The sequence below is a fragment of the Rhinoraja longicauda genome, chromosome 29 (genome assembly GCF_053455715.1).
Source record: "Rhinoraja longicauda isolate Sanriku21f chromosome 29, sRhiLon1.1, whole genome shotgun sequence".
Lineage (NCBI taxonomy): Eukaryota > Metazoa > Chordata > Chondrichthyes > Rajiformes > Arhynchobatidae > Rhinoraja > Rhinoraja longicauda.
Genome location: NC_135981.1, coordinates 29,543,218 through 29,561,294, shown reverse-complemented (window position 1 = coordinate 29,561,294; position 18,077 = coordinate 29,543,218). Strand labels below are relative to the sequence as shown.

At 47.0% G+C, this 18,077-nt stretch overlaps 1 protein-coding gene across 1 annotated transcript; it reads right to left on the bottom strand.

Annotated features, from left to right (window-relative positions):
* Positions 1-3,029: 3,029 nt before the first annotated feature.
* On the bottom strand, positions 3,030-6,679 carry LOC144607747 (interferon alpha-H-like). Its single transcript, XM_078424786.1, has 3 exons — positions 6,398-6,679; positions 3,235-3,474; positions 3,030-3,128 (listed from the first exon to the last, which is right to left on the bottom strand). The coding sequence occupies exons 1-3, from the start codon at positions 6,677-6,679 to the stop codon at positions 3,030-3,032; spliced, it is 621 nt and encodes a 206-aa protein (XP_078280912.1).
* Positions 6,680-18,077: the final 11,398 nt, after the last annotated feature.

Below are 18,077 nucleotides of genomic sequence, written 5' to 3'. Positions count from 1 at the left end.
ATTCTGACAAGCAAAACAGGCTTGGTGCATGAAGCAAGTTTCTTCTGGTTGGGGAATGAGGGACCATAGGATAGAGTCATAGAGTCATGGAGTGATACAGTGATACAGGCCCTTCGGCCTAACTTGCCCACACCGGCCAACATGTTCCAGCTACACTAGTCCCACCTGCCTACATTTAGTCCATATCCCTCCAAACCTGTCCCATCCATGTACCTGTGTAACCACTTCTTAAATGTTGGGATAGTACCTGCCTCAACTACCTCCTCTGGCAGCTTGCTCCATACATGTCAAAAAAATACCCCTCAGATTCCTTTAAATCTTTTCCCCCTCACCTTAAACCTATGGTAAAAGTCATTTAGGACTGAGGTAGCATACAAGTGCCTCAACATATTGAAGAAGGAGGAAATTTTCTAGAGAAAATAGGCATGGGGAGGGGGAGGGGACCGGAACGTGGTATTAAGCAGAGGATCAGCACGACCCAATGCATAGCGCGGGTTGGACCAGGTTACCGACTCCCGCTCCGACTTACAATTTTTGTAGATTAATTTACGAGAAAAAGCAATTTCCCAATATATTATCTCCAAGAACTCTTCGGGGTTTTGAACACTTCTGTTAAATTTTCCCTTAACCTTTTTTTCTTCTGAATACTTGAGTGAATCTCTACTTTATTGAAATGTCTGCACGTCTTTTATTCTTGATATCGTCTCCCTAAAATGCATCTGCATTCTCTCCAAAGCTTTGACGTTCATTTTTGAACTTAGATTGCCAGATTTGACTATATCACGCCAGTAGATGCCCGGTTAGTGAGTTGTAAAATTTTAATATGATTGCCGGATTTACCTTGTAATGGTCCTGTTTACAAATGCAACGATTATCAGTGTTTACTTTTCCTTCCCCTGAATGACCCCGTCTTTCCACGTTGATTCACTCAAGAAATATCCCGATAAAAATGTATTGACCTATTCTGTCGCCCATTTCCTTTACATATCTTTGTTGTAATACTGCTCTGAAACGTCTGGAGATGATGCATTGTGTTACATTTCTTAGCAGGGATCTTGTTCCAGATGTCTGTAGGTGCAGAGGAATTAATATGGAAACACCAATTGCACTGAATAAAATGGTGTGTATATTTGAAAGACTGAAATATCTCGGCTGTTCCACAACTCCAACCCTCCCATCAACAGGTTAACTCCCTCATCTCACTGTGGTCACTAGTCCAACCCTCGTCCTCTCTGTGTCTCGCTTGAACCTCGCTCTCGTAGTTCCTGCACTCTCCGGACTTCTCCGTAACTATTTCCCGCCAGCGGATCACTGCTCCTTATTGACCCGCGATTCCAGGCCAACCAGCGCAAACATCTACCCTATTCACATCGCTCATCGGACCAAACCCCAGGTTTATTGTTTTCTTCAGCCTCCATAAAGTAAGAAAGGGCGCGATGATAACTAAGACCGCGCTGCCTCCTGCGCCATACAATTTTAAAATAACGGCCTCCCAACAACATACTTGTAGACTAAATGTCCTGCGGCGAATCACAGTTGTCTCCAAGGTACCAGATCATCTCTGGACAGATATAACTAATAAACAATGTTGAAATACTCGGACATAACAGGTTCCAGTAAAAAGAAAATCTTCCGGTTTCCGCCTTTCCCTTTTTAAAATATTGAAGTACTTTTATTAAAGCAACTTGTGGAGCTGGGAGCGTATATCTCTCAATCCGCCCAGACCTTGTACAGTTGGAGCCGACTACAGTGTCGCCTTCTTCCCAGCTGCAAGCCGTGCGGCCTCCGCAAGAGTGCGAGAAGGCAGCTCCTAAACTCCAGAGTGTTGAAGCCCGGCGCAGCTGCAACTCCCGAGGACGATGGTTTGTGTTAAACTTGGGTTATACCAGCATTTATTCTTCGCATCGCACCTTGTCTTTCACAGAAGCTTACTGGGGCCACAATTCTCTGAAGAAAATCAATCGCATGCCCCCACCCATAAGACGCGGAACTTATAGATTTATTTGAAGGAAAGGTGCAATATGGAAACAGGCACTTCGGCCCACCGAGTCCACACTGACCATCGATCGCCGGGTTCACACTAGTTCTGTTATCCCACTTTCGCATCCACTCCCTACACAGTAGGGGGTATTTAAATTAAACATGGCAAAGAGTCCCCCCATTACCACGCTCATCGCACCAAACCCCAGGACTTGTTTGTTGGTCACTTCCCTCTGTTTCCGCGCTGTATCTCTTAAGCCTAAATTTATTCATATTTACAAAATTTATCAAAATTAAAACAGGCCTTTATATTGTATACTTAATTCATAAGAACATCCGCTCACGGCAGTATCATCAGAAACGACATGACAAGAGAGAAAGTCGCGCTGGTGTGTTGTTGGGTAGTGCAGGCTGGTCAGCGTGAACTCATTGCGCGGAAGGGCCTATCTCCAAAATCTAAAGTAAAGTATAAAATAAGAAAGGACTGGACCGCAAAGAGTGTTCAGTGGAGTTCTTTAGGGAGTAGGTGGGGGATTTTTCCGATTGAATGCCCGAGGGTCGCGTTACTTTGGACGAAACTTCAACGACCAAGAGTCTACTCATTTCAACATTCACCGACGGGCAAGAGGCACAAAGACTTTTCTAAAAATAAGAATTTCAAAAGTGCTCCAATACAAAATCTTTATTACCTCGTTTCAATTAAAAACAGCAGTTTTAAATAAATAGTCTCTAACTTATATTAATGTGTATATTCTCTACATAGTAAGCAACAGACTTCCAGTAAACATCCTCAAAATAAAATAAATACTGACAGTATACTTTTGCATGTTAATGTTATAAAATAGGTGTCATTTTCAACTGTGGATAAATAACATTAATCTGGTTAAATGTATATTGGTAACTTCCAGGAAAATTCTTCAAAATAAAATAAATACTGACAGTATTGTAAAATAAATACTGACAGCATGTTAATAGTGTAAAAATAGGTTATCTTTTCAACTATGTAAATAAATAACATAAATCTGGTTAAATGTATATTGGCCACATCTTCAGTTCGCCTCGCTGATTCTTGCCATTACGCCAGGCAACTGTTGGAAAGACGCCCTGGTCTCGGCGCGGGTAACCTCCCAGGCGCAGGCGCCGAATCTCTGCAAAAGAGAAACGTTCAGAAACACGCATCAGAGAATAAATAGATTTAGATTGAGTGAAATAATTTCCCGCGTTTCGTTAGATGATAAGTTTCAACCGTCTCACCTTCCGTTTAAGAAACTTGCTGAGTTTCCTGAAGTAGTTGTGAATCGCGGCGCTTCTCCGTGGCCGGGTCCCGGAGCCTCGGTTCCTCACACAGTTTTCCAGCTCTCTGACCTGCGCATCCAGGAGAAGCCTGAGATTCTCCACCTTGTCCCGGGGCCATGTGACCGAGGCCATGTTCATGCTGTAGATCTTGCTGAACTGACGCAACACTTGGTAGACAACACGGACCGCGTCCGGGGCCTGCACACAACACAGAGATACATGAGCGCGCCCATGGACCCGTGACAACGGCCGGGAGGGGACAATATTACACTCATTTCCAAATCCAATAGTGATCAATAGAAGTCATAGAGCCATAGAGCCATAGTGTAATACAATGTGGAAGCAACTGCATACAGATGTGTCAGTAGGAACTGCAGATGTAGTTGGAGTAACTCAGCGGGACAGCCAGAAAGCTAATGGAATGTTGGCCTTCATAACAAGAGGATTTCAGTATAGGAGTAAAGAGGTTATTCTGCAGTTGTATATGGCCACATCTGGAGTATTGTGTACAGTTTTGGTCTCCTAATTTGAGGAAGGACATCCTTGTAATTGAGGCAGTGCAGCGTAGGTTCACGAGAATGATCCCTGGGATGGCGGGACTGACATATGAGGAAAGATCGAAAGGACTAGGCTTGTATTCACTGGAGTTTAGAAGGATGAGAGGGGATCTTATAGAAACATATAAAATTATAAAAAGGTCTGGACAAGCAAGATGCAGGAAAAATGTTCCCAATGTTGGGCGAGTCCAGAACCAGTCTTAGAATAAAGGGGAGGCCATTTAAAACTGAGAATAAACTTTTTCACCCAGAGAGTTGTGAATTTGTGGAATTCTCTGCCACATAGGGCAGTGGAAGCCAAATCACTGGATGGATTTAAGAGAGAGTTAGATAGGGGCTAGTGGTTTCAAGGGATATGGGGAGAAGGCAGGCACAGGTTAATGATTGTGGATGATCAGCCACGATCACAATGAATGGCGGTATTGGCTCGAAGATCCGAATGGCCTCCTCCTGCAACTATTTTCTATGTCTATGTTTTATCTCCGGGTAGAAGGAACGGATGACGATTCGGGTCGATACCCTTCTTCAGACTGAGAGTCAGGGGAGAGGGAGGTACAAAGATAAGGAATGGTAAGGTCTGAAAACGAAACATCAAAGGGGATGCAGCTCAGAAATGTAGAATAGGTCATTGTTAGCTAGGAGAAGGTGACAACGAAGCATACAATGGCAAAATCTAATCTGGGGGCAGTCAGAGTGGTCGGAGAACTAGGAAGGGAGCGGGATGGGGACAGAGGGAAAGCAATGGTTACTTGAAGTCGGAGAATAATCAATAGTTTATGCATGTTTACAAAAATTGTCTTGAAAACCTTGTATAACCATTTTTGTTGGCACCTTTACGGCGTGAGATCAGTCTGAAGAAGGGTCTCGTACTGAAGCGTCACCCATTCCTTCTCTCCAGAGATGCTGCCTATCCCGCTGAGTTACTCCAGCATTTTCAGATCCACCTTCGATTTAAACCAGCATCTGCAGTTCTTTCCTACACAACTCACGTTAGGAAAGAACTGCAGATGCTGGTTTACACCGAAGATAGACACACAATGCTGGAGTAACTCAGTGGGTCGGGAAGCATCTATGGAGAATAGGAATAGGTGACGTTTCGGGTCGATACCACTCTTCAGATAGTCACTGACCCGTCGGAAGAAGGGTCTCGACCCGAAACATCACCTATTCCTTCTCTCCAGAGATACTCCCTTACCCGCTGAGTTACTCTAGCATTCTGTGCCATGTTTTACGTTAGCAGACTAACTCCTTCAACCAACGGACATGAAAGCGTTCTTCCCAGAACTGCTGCGTTCGTTGAAACCCCAGGAGTTGTGGGTATTTATTAAATTGGGCAAAATAATGTGATTATCTTCCAAACAACGCGTCCCTGATTAAATTTACATGCGCCCCTTATATTCATTGTCCCCGGGAACATTCGCGGATACATTAAACGACGCTGATAAATGCACACTCACCCGTCCTCTCTCCATGAGTTTAGACAAGTTTAATGTCCTGACTTCCAATGATATCCTTTCAGCTGCGCACCGCCGGGTCAGGGGGACTCCCTGCAACAAGGGAAGCGGTCAAGTCCGGTTCCGGCACACAGTTCACACTCACGGCAACTTTATCTCTAACAACATGGTTTGCTATCGGGCAACCCTTTGGGTTACACCTGACTATTTGAACGCACCCGCCCTATTGCCCCCTCCCCTTCTCTCATCCGACGTGAAGCGGTACAGTTCTGCATGCGGTTTATTGCACCGCGCATCCCGCACACCGCGTGTTCTCCGCTATAGTGGAGAAACCAGACGCAGTTTGAGTGACCGCTCTGCTGAACTTTCAGTTCAGTCGGCAAGTGCGATGCGGAGCTGACTGGGGTCTACTCCATCTTCCCACTTCTTCAGCGAGGCTCACCCGCCCACTCGCTACATTGGCGCCAACCGGACGACGTCGAATTCAACCGCCTCCCCAGAACGACCAGATCCATTTACTTTGACTGTTCCTGTGCGCCAGACTTTAATTGTTTTCCTTCTGTCTACACCTCCTCCACATTACTCTGCTCCCCTTACACTGGCCCATGCTCCCTGTGACAATCCTGTCCCGCCCTGGTATTCTGACTAGTTTCACTGTCCTCCTGACTAATTGTACTGATTGCATGCCTCGTTGACACCAATCCCTCAGTCAACAATCAACCATTCTAAACTTCCTTGGTCAGCATCTGCCCTTCCATATCTCCAGTTTCCTTCTCCCCTAACTCAGTCTGAAGAATGGTCTTGACCCGAAACGTCACCAATTCCTTCTCTCCAGAGATGCTGCCTGTCCCGCTTAGTTACTCCGGCATTTAGTGTCCGCCCCCCACTCTCTGATCATTTCCCCTTTCTCTGCAGCCGGAGGCTCGCTTCTTTGCAAACGTTCTCAGCTGTGGAGAGGTCGTCGAGCTGAAACATTAACGCTGCTTGTCGCGCTACAGCGGCCGCCTGGCCCACTGACAGCTCAACCAGGGCCTGTTTCTGACAACATCACACTGATATTCACACTTCATTCACTTTAGTGCTACAATGCGCTTCTCTATTTGTACTTACCATTTCATTCAGCACAATCTGAGCTTGCTGATTAATTTCCTCCTGCACATGCGTACCCCGGCAGTCCTGCGCCAGGACCCCCGCCAACAAAAACACTGGTAAAACGCAGAGTCTCCATGCGTTCGCGAAGGACATGTTCAAGCAACCCAGGAACAGACGGCAGTTCTGAGCAGTGGCGAGACCAGGAATCAGGTCGGAATGCAATATCTGTCGAGATGACCTGCGTTGCTCTTGGATTGAAATGATCTGCTCGAGGCGATGGGCCCATTTTAAGGTGTACATCAGGATATTCCTTTGACGTTATAAAATCAAATCGCTTTTGCTTCTCACCGCAATAGTTGGAGGGAATCTTTAATTTCGTAGCGAGCTGAGTATAGCTGAAACCTTTCACTTTCTGCTCCATTCAAAGAACGACTTGCTTCTGACCAACATAGAGGCCGGCTGGTTCTCAGTATCTCAGGTGGGATGTTCTTAGATATAGGGATTCACAAAGCCAATTAGTAAAATTCCATATTATGAATGTTTCGTTTTCTATAAATGCAGAATGTTTTCAGTGTTGGGAATCATGGTACTATCTGATGATTAGACGGGGATTTTTGGGGGCGTTCAGGCTCTATTCATCCCTCTCTACTGCAAGGGGAAAACAAAGACATGTGCTTTGTACCTTTTCAGTACCTCCAGCTTCCATCTCCCATGACTCTCAGTCTGAAAGGTCTCTGCCCAAAACATCATCTGTTCCCCCCCCCCCCCCCCCTTAGTGCAGAATATTAAGTATTAATAAGGTTAGGTACATATTTCACTAGAAATTTAACAGCAGTACTTAAATGTTTGAGGTATCATGATGCAATTGATAGGAATTACCTACTTTCCCACAGCAGAGACATAAATGACCAAAGGCGTGGTTTTAAAGTAACGGTAGAATAAATACAGAGGAGTTGAGGAGTATGGGAAGAGTCAGCGACTCGATGCCTACAAGGGTAGAAGATGCAAAAACCATCATCCATTTTACAAGGTACTTGGATATGCAATTGAAGACCTGTAACTGGAAAGATTATGATGGGGATATTAGGATATTAGGAGTCTGTAACAGGATCTAGATAGATTGAATGAGTGAGGAATTTGGCAAATAACATTTGGTATGGAAAAGTGTGAGGTCGTGCACTTCCATAAGATGAATCTAAATGGAGAAAGATTGCAGATGATTGATGGTGTTCAGGTGTTCTTATATCTGAACCTACAAAAAGATAGCAGACAGGGGTGAACAAAAGGTAAATGGTATATAGGCCTTTATTATAAGAGGGTTTGATTGTAGATGTACGAACATTTTGTTCAAATTGTACGCAAAGTGGATGAGTACTGTACACAGTTTTTGTCCTTTTATTTAGACTTTACTTTAGTCTTTAGAGATACAGGTGCGAAAAGGGTCCTTTAGCCCACCGATTCCACATCAACCAGCAATCACCCCGTACACTAGCACTATCCTACACACTAGGGACAATTCCAATTTAAAGAAATCAATAAACCTACAAACCTGCACGTCTTTGGAATGTGGGAGGAAACCGGCGCCCCTGGAGAAACCCTACGTGGTCACAGGGGGAACATACGAACTCCGTACGGACTGCACCCATCGTCAGGATCGAACCCGAGCCCTTAGTGCTGTGATGCAGCAACTCTACCACTGCGCCACGATGCTATCCCATGACCATTATAAATTATATATTGTTAATGGGGACAATACAAAGGGAATTCATGAGACTAATTACGTTATCCCTGTGACTGCGTGGGTTTTCACTGAGATCTTCGGTTTCATCCCACACCAAGGACGTACAGATACAGTATGTATGTTAATTGGCTTGGTGTGTGTGTGAAATTGTCCGCAGTGTGAGTAGGATACTGTTAATGTGTGGGGGTCGCTGGTCGGTGCAGTCTCAGTGGGCCGAAGTGGCTGTTTTTGCGCTGTAACTCTAAACTAAACTAAACTCATTCCTGTAAATCATTAATTTCGTCTCAAACTACTATAGTGATATTCTCCTTAAGCAAAAATACACTCCCTTTTACTCTCTTTCTTCCAACTCTATCCCACCAGTAGCACCTGTAACCTTAAAAAGGAACACAATGATTATTTAGAAGATCATGGAACTGAGGGCTTCATGGAACTGGCACAGAAGAGGAGATGATTCATGGTCGTATAGTATGGCAGAGGACACACATACAGTATGGCAGAGTGGTCTGCTCCTGCTCCTTTGTCTGTGCTGGCATGTTCTGGTATAAACTGCCAAACACAGTGCTGGACTATCTCAGCAGGTCAAGCAGCATGTGTGGAGAACATGGATTGGTGACATTTTGAGTCAAAACTATTCTTCAGAGGAAATATGTAGGAAGGAACTGCAGATGCTGGTTAAAACCGACGATAGACACAAAATGCTGAAGTAACGCAGCGGACAGGTAGCGTCTCTGGAGTGAAGGAGTGGGTGATGTTTTGGACTTGGCATAATGAGGCTAATCGCAAATTGGAAGAACAGCATTTCATATTTTGCTTGGGCAGCTTTCAACCCAGTGGTATGAATATGATTTATCTAACTTCAAGTAACCCCTGCCTTCCCTTTCAGTCCATCCCTCCCCATCCAAGTCGCACCAGGTTCTCGTTCTCACCTAGCAAACAGCTAACAATGGCCTGTTTGTTTATTATCGTTACTTTTTTGCATATCTTTCATTCATTTGTTCTATATCTCTCTACATTACTGTCGTTCTATATCTCTCTACATCATCTATCGTTTCCCTTTCCGCTGACTAGTCTGAAGAAGGGTCTCGACCTGAAATGTTACTTATTCCTTCTCTCCAAAGATGCTGTCTGTCCTACTTCCGAGAGTCTATATTACACCTAAAACCACTTCCAAAGACACACCATTAATGTTTCCATGTTGAACTTTTTTATTTCATACTTATATGTTTATTATAATATCCATAATATACATACATATGTATTATTTATATGAGTTATAAATTAAAATTACTTGTACTGGTACTTTGAAATGAACAGGAAATTAAAGGACACTGGTTTTGAAAACAATTCTTCTAACCACATTTTTCTCGATGATCATGATTGATGTCCTGAGTATTTCCAATAGTTTCTCTTTTATTTTCAGATTTATTTTGTATGTAACTCTTTCTGATCCTTCAGCAGCTGTACCTACGTACGTAGCCTATCCATGGTCTCCTGAGATGCTGCCTGAACCACTGTGGAACTCCAACTCTTTGTGTCTACCTTTGGCTGTATCTCTACCGAGCTTTCATTCTTCCCTGGTTGCCAATAGATTTTGCTGTCCCTGTTATGTAAGGAACGAAGTTAGCCAAAGATAGACACAATGTGCTGTAGTAACTCATTAGGTCAGGCATATCTCTGGAGAAAAAGGATAGTGACATTTTAAGTTGGGACACCTCTTCAGAGGGACCCACCCCGAAACGTCACCTATCCTTTTTTTCCGGCGGCTACCTGACCCACTGAGTTACTCCAGCACTTTGTATCTCTCTTTGGTATATACCAGCATCTGCTGTTTTTGTTTCTACCTGAAGTTGGCCAAATTGGGTTGGAACCTAAACCAGGAAAAAAACAGTCTTATTGGAGGAGAACAGAACGAATAGGGGAGGTGATGGCTCTCAGGAATAGGTTTCAACTACTTACCAAAGCACAACAATCTCACAAGGGCGAAGATCCAAGACTCCAACTACTATGCTCTAATCCAGGTATCATTGTGGTAAATCTTCTTTGCACCTTTATAAAGCCTTCACATCCTTCCAGTACTTGTGTGACCATAACTGCATGCAATACTGCACATGGAGCCTAACCAAAGTCCTAAGATGCTGCATCATGACTTCCCAGCTTTTACACTCAATGCCTCGGCCAATGAAAGCAAGCATACAATACCTTTACCATTCTATCTTCTTGTGTTGTCACTTTTAAGGAGTTATGGGCTTGGAGCCCAAGATCCCTCGGTACATTAAAGAAGATAAGGGTCTTGCCATTAATTATATATTCTCTCCTTACATTGAATCTCCCAAAGTGCAACACCTTACACTTGCTTAGATTAAACTCCATCTGCAATTTCTCCGCCCATTTCTGCAGCTGATCTATATCCCCCTGTCTAGTTTGATAGCCCTCCTCGATATATACGTGGGGAAATTCAAGCAGTTCATTTTTGTAGGAAGAACAAAATAACAGGGCATTATGTAAAATGGAGAAACACCAGAAAGCACCAGAACAAAAGGATTTGGATGTCCTTAAGTCGGGAAACATGTAAGATTGAGGACAAGAAAGAATAAATGCCAACACGACACTCACGGGAGAGTCCAGCACCAGAGGGATGGTCTCAGAATAAGGAGGAAAAGTTTATTCTCTCAGGGGGTTATCAATCTCTGGAAATGTTTGGACAGGAAGCTGTGTCAGAAAAGTTCCCTGTGTAGCGAGTCCAAATCGAGCGATGTTATCAAAAGACCAAGATTTTTTACCAAGAATAAAGTCTTTTGATAACATCGCTCGATTTGGACTCGCTACATTGGTGACCTCGAACGTAAGATCTGAAGCGAACACGCAGAATGTCACAGGTGGGAGCGAGCGCGGGCGAGGTTCACCTACCGCCGTTCTGGGCCCATCAGCCGCACCTGTGGTTTGTGCAGGCGGAATCCCAGTTCCATCTTAAGAGGGTGGAGAAAGACCAGGAGAAGTTCCACCACCTGGTGAGCTGTCTGCAGTCGGAGGTGGCTGCGCGGGTCAGTCAATACCTGACCAGTCCACCCCAAACGGAGCAGTACGTGGGGCTCAAGAGGCTCCTACTGAGGACTTTTGGCTGGAGCCAGAACCAGCGGGCTCTGAAGCTCCTCCATTTACCAGAGCTGGGGCAGCGGCTACCGTCGGAGTTGATGACCGAGATGCTGACCTTGGTGGGCGACCATCAGCCGTGCATGGTTTTCGAAGCGGCTTTTCGGGAGAAACTACCCCGGGACGTCCGGCTAGTGTTGGCCGACATCTCGTTTGAAGATCCGGTAGCGTTCGCCGAGAAAGCCGACGCGCTCGTCAGGGAGCGACACACCCGAGACGACTCAGTTAATCGGGTCTCGAGGCCCAGCGGCAGTCGGTGGAGCGGCCGAGAGAGCGACGCATCGGCCGCTATTTCGCAGTCAGCCCGCCAAGAAGGGGCTGCGGAACATGTTTATTGGTCGCGGGCTCGAGCAACAGGGCCGAATAGGCGCGGCTGGTGTTTCTTCCATCGGCGGTGGGGCAGTGAGGCTCGAAGCTGCAGAGCCCCGTGTTCGTATCTGGGAAATGCCTGGGCCGATCGAATGTAGAGGCAGTCTCGATTGGCCGTAATTGCCGCCTCTATTCGACGGACCAAGGTACCGGGGTCGTTTTTCTGGTGGATACGGGAGCGGTTGTGAGTATTGTGCCCCCCTATGACTGCGAAGTTCAAGCGGGGGGGGGGGGGGGGGGGAGGGGCCGCCCCTCATTGCGGTAAAAGGGCTATGTCCCTGTCCTTCGAGTCCAGGACCTACCGTTGGGATTTCATCGTTGCGGATGTGGGCCAGGCCATTTTGGGTGCGGATTTCCTATGGGCGTTTTCGTTGGTCGTAGACGTCCGCGGGAGGGGCCTGCAGCCCTCGGCTAGCGTACAGCCCCGAGGTACGGGGCCTGTGGCCCCTCCAAGCGCCACCCCACCCAGTTCAGCAATCCAGACCATTACAACGGCCCCCGGTCAGTTCGATGCGGTCCTAGCGTACTTCCCGCAGCTCCTCGTTCAGCGGTTCGATGCACCTTCCGAGAAGCATGGGGTCGTGCATTTCATTCCGACCGAGGGGCCGCCGGTTTTTGCCCGGGCACAGCGCCTCCCACCCGACAAGCTGGCCATGGCTCGAGAGGAGTTCCTAAACTTGGAGAGGCTGGGAATTGTGCGGCCTTCGAGTAGTCCGTGGGCCTTCCCCTTGCATATGGTTTCCAAAGCATCTGGGGGGTGGAGACCATGTGGGGATTTCCGACGACTTAACGCGGCAACACGGCCGGACCGCTACCCGATTCCGCACATACAGGACTTTTCAGCCAGCCTGGAGGGGGCTACAATTTTTTCTAAGATCGATTTAGTGCGGGGATATCATCAGATCCCGGTCCACCCACTGGACGTTCCAAAGACGGCTACCATTACTCCGTTCAGGTTGTTTGAGTGGTTGCACATGCCTTTCAGCCTTAAAAACGCAGCTCAGGCATTCCAGCGTCTGATGGACCGTGTGGGTCAATGTTTGCCGTTCGTGTTTATTTACCTCGATGTCATTTTGATTGGGCAGCCGTTCGGTCCAGGAGCACTTAGTCCACCTCCACACTGTATTCCAGAGGCTGCAAGACCACGGCCTGATTCTCCATCCGTCCAAATGCCAATTCGGCCTGTCGGTGATAGATTTTTTGGGTCACCGGGTTACACCAGCCGGTGCCACTCCTTTGCCAGCTAAGGTGGACGCAGTCCGCTCTTTTCCACGCCCTACTACCATCAAGAGTTTGCAGGAATTCGTGGGCATGGTGAACTTTTATCACCGGTTCGCGCCTGCAGCAGCTCGGGTCATGCGCCCCCTTTTTCAATGCCTCGTAGGTAACCCCGCTGAGTTAGTATGGTCCGCAGTTGCAGAGACGGCTTTTGTCGCGATCAAACAGGCCCTCGCCAATTCCACCATGCTGGTGCACCCGCGCTACTCCATCCCCACGGCTCTGATGGTGGACGCCTCAGACATGGCGGTGGGTGGGGTTTTGGAGCAGCAGGTCGAAGGTCGCTGGTAGCCACTGGCGTTTTTCAGCCAGCAGCTCTCGCGAGCCGAGCTCAAATATAGTGCGTTTGATAGGGAGCTCCTGGCCCTCTATTTAGCAGTCCGCCACTTCCGTTATTTTTTGGAAGGCCGCTCTTTTGTGGCCTACACGGATCACAAACCTCTGACATTCGCTTTTGCTAAGGTTTCTGATCCGTGGTTGGCTCGCCAGCAGCGGCACCTCACCCTGATTTCGGAGTTTACCACCGATGTCCGTCATATTGCGGGTAGGCTTAATGCTGTTGCTGATGCCCTGTCCCGGCCGGCCATTCCCTCTGTAGCCGTGGTAGGCAGACAGGTGGATTTCCAGGAGCTAGCGGAGGCTCAGCGCCTGGAAGGAACTGCCGCGGTGTACGCCTCCACAAACTCGGGACTTCGTTTGGAACAGGTGGCGTGTGGCCCCACAGGTACCAAGTTGTGGTGTGACGTTTCCTTTCCACGCCCTCGCCCGGAGGTGCCTGCCGCCCTGCGGCGTAAGGTTTTTGAGGCCATTCATGGCCTGGCACATCCGTCCATCAGAGCGACTTCAGCCATGGTGGCCGCCCGGTTTGTCTGGCACGGCCTGCGGAAGCAGGTGGCGGCCTGGGCACGTGCCTGCATTCCGTGCCGGACCTCCAAAGTTCATCGCCATGTCCAGCCCCCATACCAGAGATTCGAGGTTCCCCCCGTCCGTTTTTTCCACATCCACGCGGATTTGGAGGGGTCCATTGCCCTATTCCAGGGGTTATACTCATCTGCTGACGGTGGTTGATCGGTTTACACATTGGCCGGATGCGCTCCTGTTGCCGGACACCTCGGCGGCCTCCTGTGCACGGGCCCTGGCGTTGCATTGGGTGGCCTGTTTCGGCGTCCCGGCTATCATCACCACAGATCGGGGAGCCCAGTTCACCTCCTCCCTCTGGGCCGCACTGGCACAGCTGTATGGGTCTCGCTTACAGCAGACCACCGCCTACCATCCCTAATCCAACGGGATGGTTGAGCGTTTCCATCGGCAGCTGAAGGCGTCCCTCTGTGCCTGACTGACCGGCCACGATTGGGCAGACCAGTTGCCTTGGGTCCTCCTCGGCATTCGTACGGCCCCAAAGGCTGAGCTAGGCACATCCTCGGCCGAGCTCGTCTACGGTTCGCCCCTGCGGGTGCCGGGTGACATTCTCCCTTCCGCCCCCGCCTTGCCGCCGCCCGTCACATCGGTGTTGGGTTCCCTCCGGGCACGGGTGGGTTCTCTGGATCCAGTCCCGACCTCCAGGCACGGAAGCGGGACACACACTACTTAACTAGCTAATATATTCTAATCTAATCTGTCTAGTTTGGCGCCAGACACTCCTATACGTCGCGCTCCCGCACCACTTGACCCGTTAGCCCAACCGAGGGTTCGAGACCCCCCCGCCAATCCGTATGTCCCTACACCTGAATACATGTAAGATTGAGTTATATAGACTTGGTGAGGGAACCACAGGCTATGCGAAAAGAGAGGGGAATGGATTTGCGGAAATCAATCAGCCATGATCCTTTTGAATGGTCCAGCAGATCTTTTTGAATGCGTCAGAGTTCCTACTTCTTCTGGTTTTAAGAATTTTTAGGACCTCCCTCATTAAATGTTATTATTTAGAAAAAATAAATATTTTCCCAAACAGCCCACAGCAAACAGGGTGGAACAGTGGTGTAGTTGGTAGAGATGCTGCCTCACAGTGACATGGATTCAATCCTGACCTGTCTCCGTGGAGTTTGCACATTTCTATTGTGGCTCGTGGATTTTATCTGGGTGCTCCGGATTTTTCCCACATGTAAAAGTCATATGGTTTGATTACTATAAACTGTCCCTAGTATGTAGGTGAGTGGTATAACTTTGCGAAATATGAAGAGAAAAGATGTTAAGTTAGTATTGGATTAGTATAAATGGGTGGTTGAAGGTCAGGTTGGACGATGGGCAGGAGGACCTCTTTCTCTGCTGCAGTATTCCACACATTTCTGGGAATCTTTCCTTACAGGAATTGGGAATGGGATGATGTTGAGAGTGTGGCTTAGTTTAGTTTTTAGTTTAGTTTAGAGATACCACAAAGAAACAGTTCCTTTGGACCACTAAGTCTATGCCGATCAGTGGTCCTTACACACTAGTGCTTTCCTGCACATCAGGGACAACTTCCAATTTTTACCAATCCCATTTATCCCACAAACCTGTACACATTTGGATTGTGTAAGGAAACCAGAGCACCAGGAGAAAACCCAGCTGGTCACAGGGAGAACGCATAAACTCAGTACAGACAGTAACCGTAGTCAGGATCGAACCCGGTTACTGTAAGGAAGCAACTATTCCGCTGTGCCCACAGTGCCGTGTGGTGTGGAGGTGGAGGCTATGGAAGGGACTTAACCTAGAATTCTGAAGATTGCCCTCTTACGCCATTGTAACATTTTCCATTTCCTATAACCAGCCACTGTGTGTAAAGTATTTTTAAGTTCAGCAAGAAGCTGCAAACGTTGTGTGCGGAAACCTAACTTTCAGGGGTGTCACCACATCGCATTTGTTGGTGGTTTAAGCTTCCTTCCTGACCTATGCAGGAGAATGCTTTTGACCAACTACACACACTGACAAACCTCACTCCCCACAGTTGATTAAAATAAGATGAAAGTGATACTCAGACTGACAGCAACTGTGAAACTTGCAGAAGACTGGCGGTGATTAATGGAGGTCACCGCCACACCACCGTGAGAAAGAGAACCAAAGGCAAAGAAAAAAAATTAAGGAAACTATTCAAATACTCTTGCAGGAAATATATTAGGTTGTGGCAACATAGAGGGACATCTGACCAACTCATTCCATTATCAAGTAGGACTGTATTCCTTGGAACAAAGGAGGCTACAGCTGATCTATAGAGCATAAAATCATGAGAGGAACAGATAGGGAGATTGCAGTCTCCTTCATGAGGGGAACAGATAGGGAGATTGCAGTCTTCTTCCCATGGGAGAGCAATCAAGAACCAGAGGACAGGTTTAAGGTGTAAGTTGCAAGATTATAAAGGAACCTAAGAGGCACCTTTCCACACAGGTAATGGTGGATGTAATGTCCTGACAGTGGGTATATGGAATGTGGTGTCAGATGAGGTAGACGAGGCAAGTAATATAACAGCACTTAAAATACATTTGGACAGGTAGATGGAAGGGAAAGGGTTAGAGGGATACAAGGGAAATCTGGGCCGGGAGGCCAAGCCTAGATACGCCATTTTATTTGGGATGGATAAGTTGGGCCAAAGGGCCTTTTCCATGCTTTATGAAATTATGACTCTATAGTGTTAGTTAAGGCAAACCGCTACAGTGCACTTTACAGTTAGTTTACCTAGAGACTATTGTTCAAGGCTCTCTCCTTCATTCAGCAGGAGAATGTTAAAATAGGAAAGGAAAAAATGCTGAAAATGAGAAAATGAAGGAATACATCAAAGGAAAGAAAGCAAAAAAATCAAAGAATTTCAAAATCATATATCACAGCACTGAAAGATTTATTTAATTAGGTTCAATTTATTTGTAAAGATCTCCATTGCACGTACATATTTCATAGAGATAAAGAGTTATGTATTCAGACCGGACAGGAAAAGGGTCACTTGGACCAGCATGCCATGTTGACCATCAAGTAACCATCTACACTAATCCCACTGCCAGCACTTGGTCTGCAGCCTTCTGTCCCTTGGCAATTTATGTACTTGTCTAGGTGCTTTTAAAATGGTGTAAGAGTACCTGCAGCCACCACCTTCTCAGTAAATGGTTTCTAGATTGAAAACACCATCTCGGTAATCTTGATTCCCCTCAGATCCCCTTCAGTACTCACACGCATCACCTTAAACCAAGTCCCCTGTTTTTTCATATCTTCAATGTAAGGAAACGTTTCTCACTATCTATCCTACCGATGTCAGCATAATTTTGCAAATCTCAGTCAAGTCACTCTTCAGCTACCTCCACAGCAAAGCAAACAGACTAAGCTTTCCATGTTCCATGCTCCCATACTCCATATCTGGACAAATGAAGGTCAGAATCCTGTGTGATTTCTTAACCACCATGTCTAGCTATGCTACAGAGCACATACAACACAAGAACAGACCAGTCACCATCACCGTCACCATCCAAATACCCCGTTAGTCTTTTCAGGTGAGGCAGAGGTTCACTTGCACCTCCTCCAAACTCATCTACTGTATGCGCTGTTCCAGCTGTGGACTCCTATATACCGGTGAGACCAAATGCAGGCACCGCAATCGTTTCGCTGAACACCTCCGCTCAGTCCGCCTACAGCTACCTGATCTCCTTGTTGCTAAACACTTTAACTCCCCTTCCAATTCCCACACTGACCTTTCTGTCCTGGGCCTCCTCCATTGTCAGAGTGAGGCCCAGAGCAAATTGGAGGAACAACACCTCATATTTCGTTTGGGCAGCTTACACCCCAGTGGTATGAACATTGACTTCTCTCATTTCAAGTTGCCTTTGCTTTCCCTCTCTCTCTCTCTCCATCCTTCTCCCTTCCACAGTTCTCAGACCAGTCTGACTGTCCATGATTACATTTTATCTCTGTTTGCTTTATTGTTACCTTCTCCTTGCTAACAATCATCTATTCTACATTTCCCTTGATCTCCACCCCCTTTGATGTCTCATTCTCACATCTTACACTACCTTATCTGTGTATGTCCCCCTCCCCCTCCCCTAACTCTCAGGTTCTCGACCTAAAATGTCACCTATTCCTTCTCTCCTGAGATGCTGCCTGTCCCGCTGAGTTACTCCAGCATTTGTGTCTATAGTCCATTTAAAGCAGCATCTGCAGTTCCTTCCTACACAAGAACAGACCCTATGGCCCACAATGTCC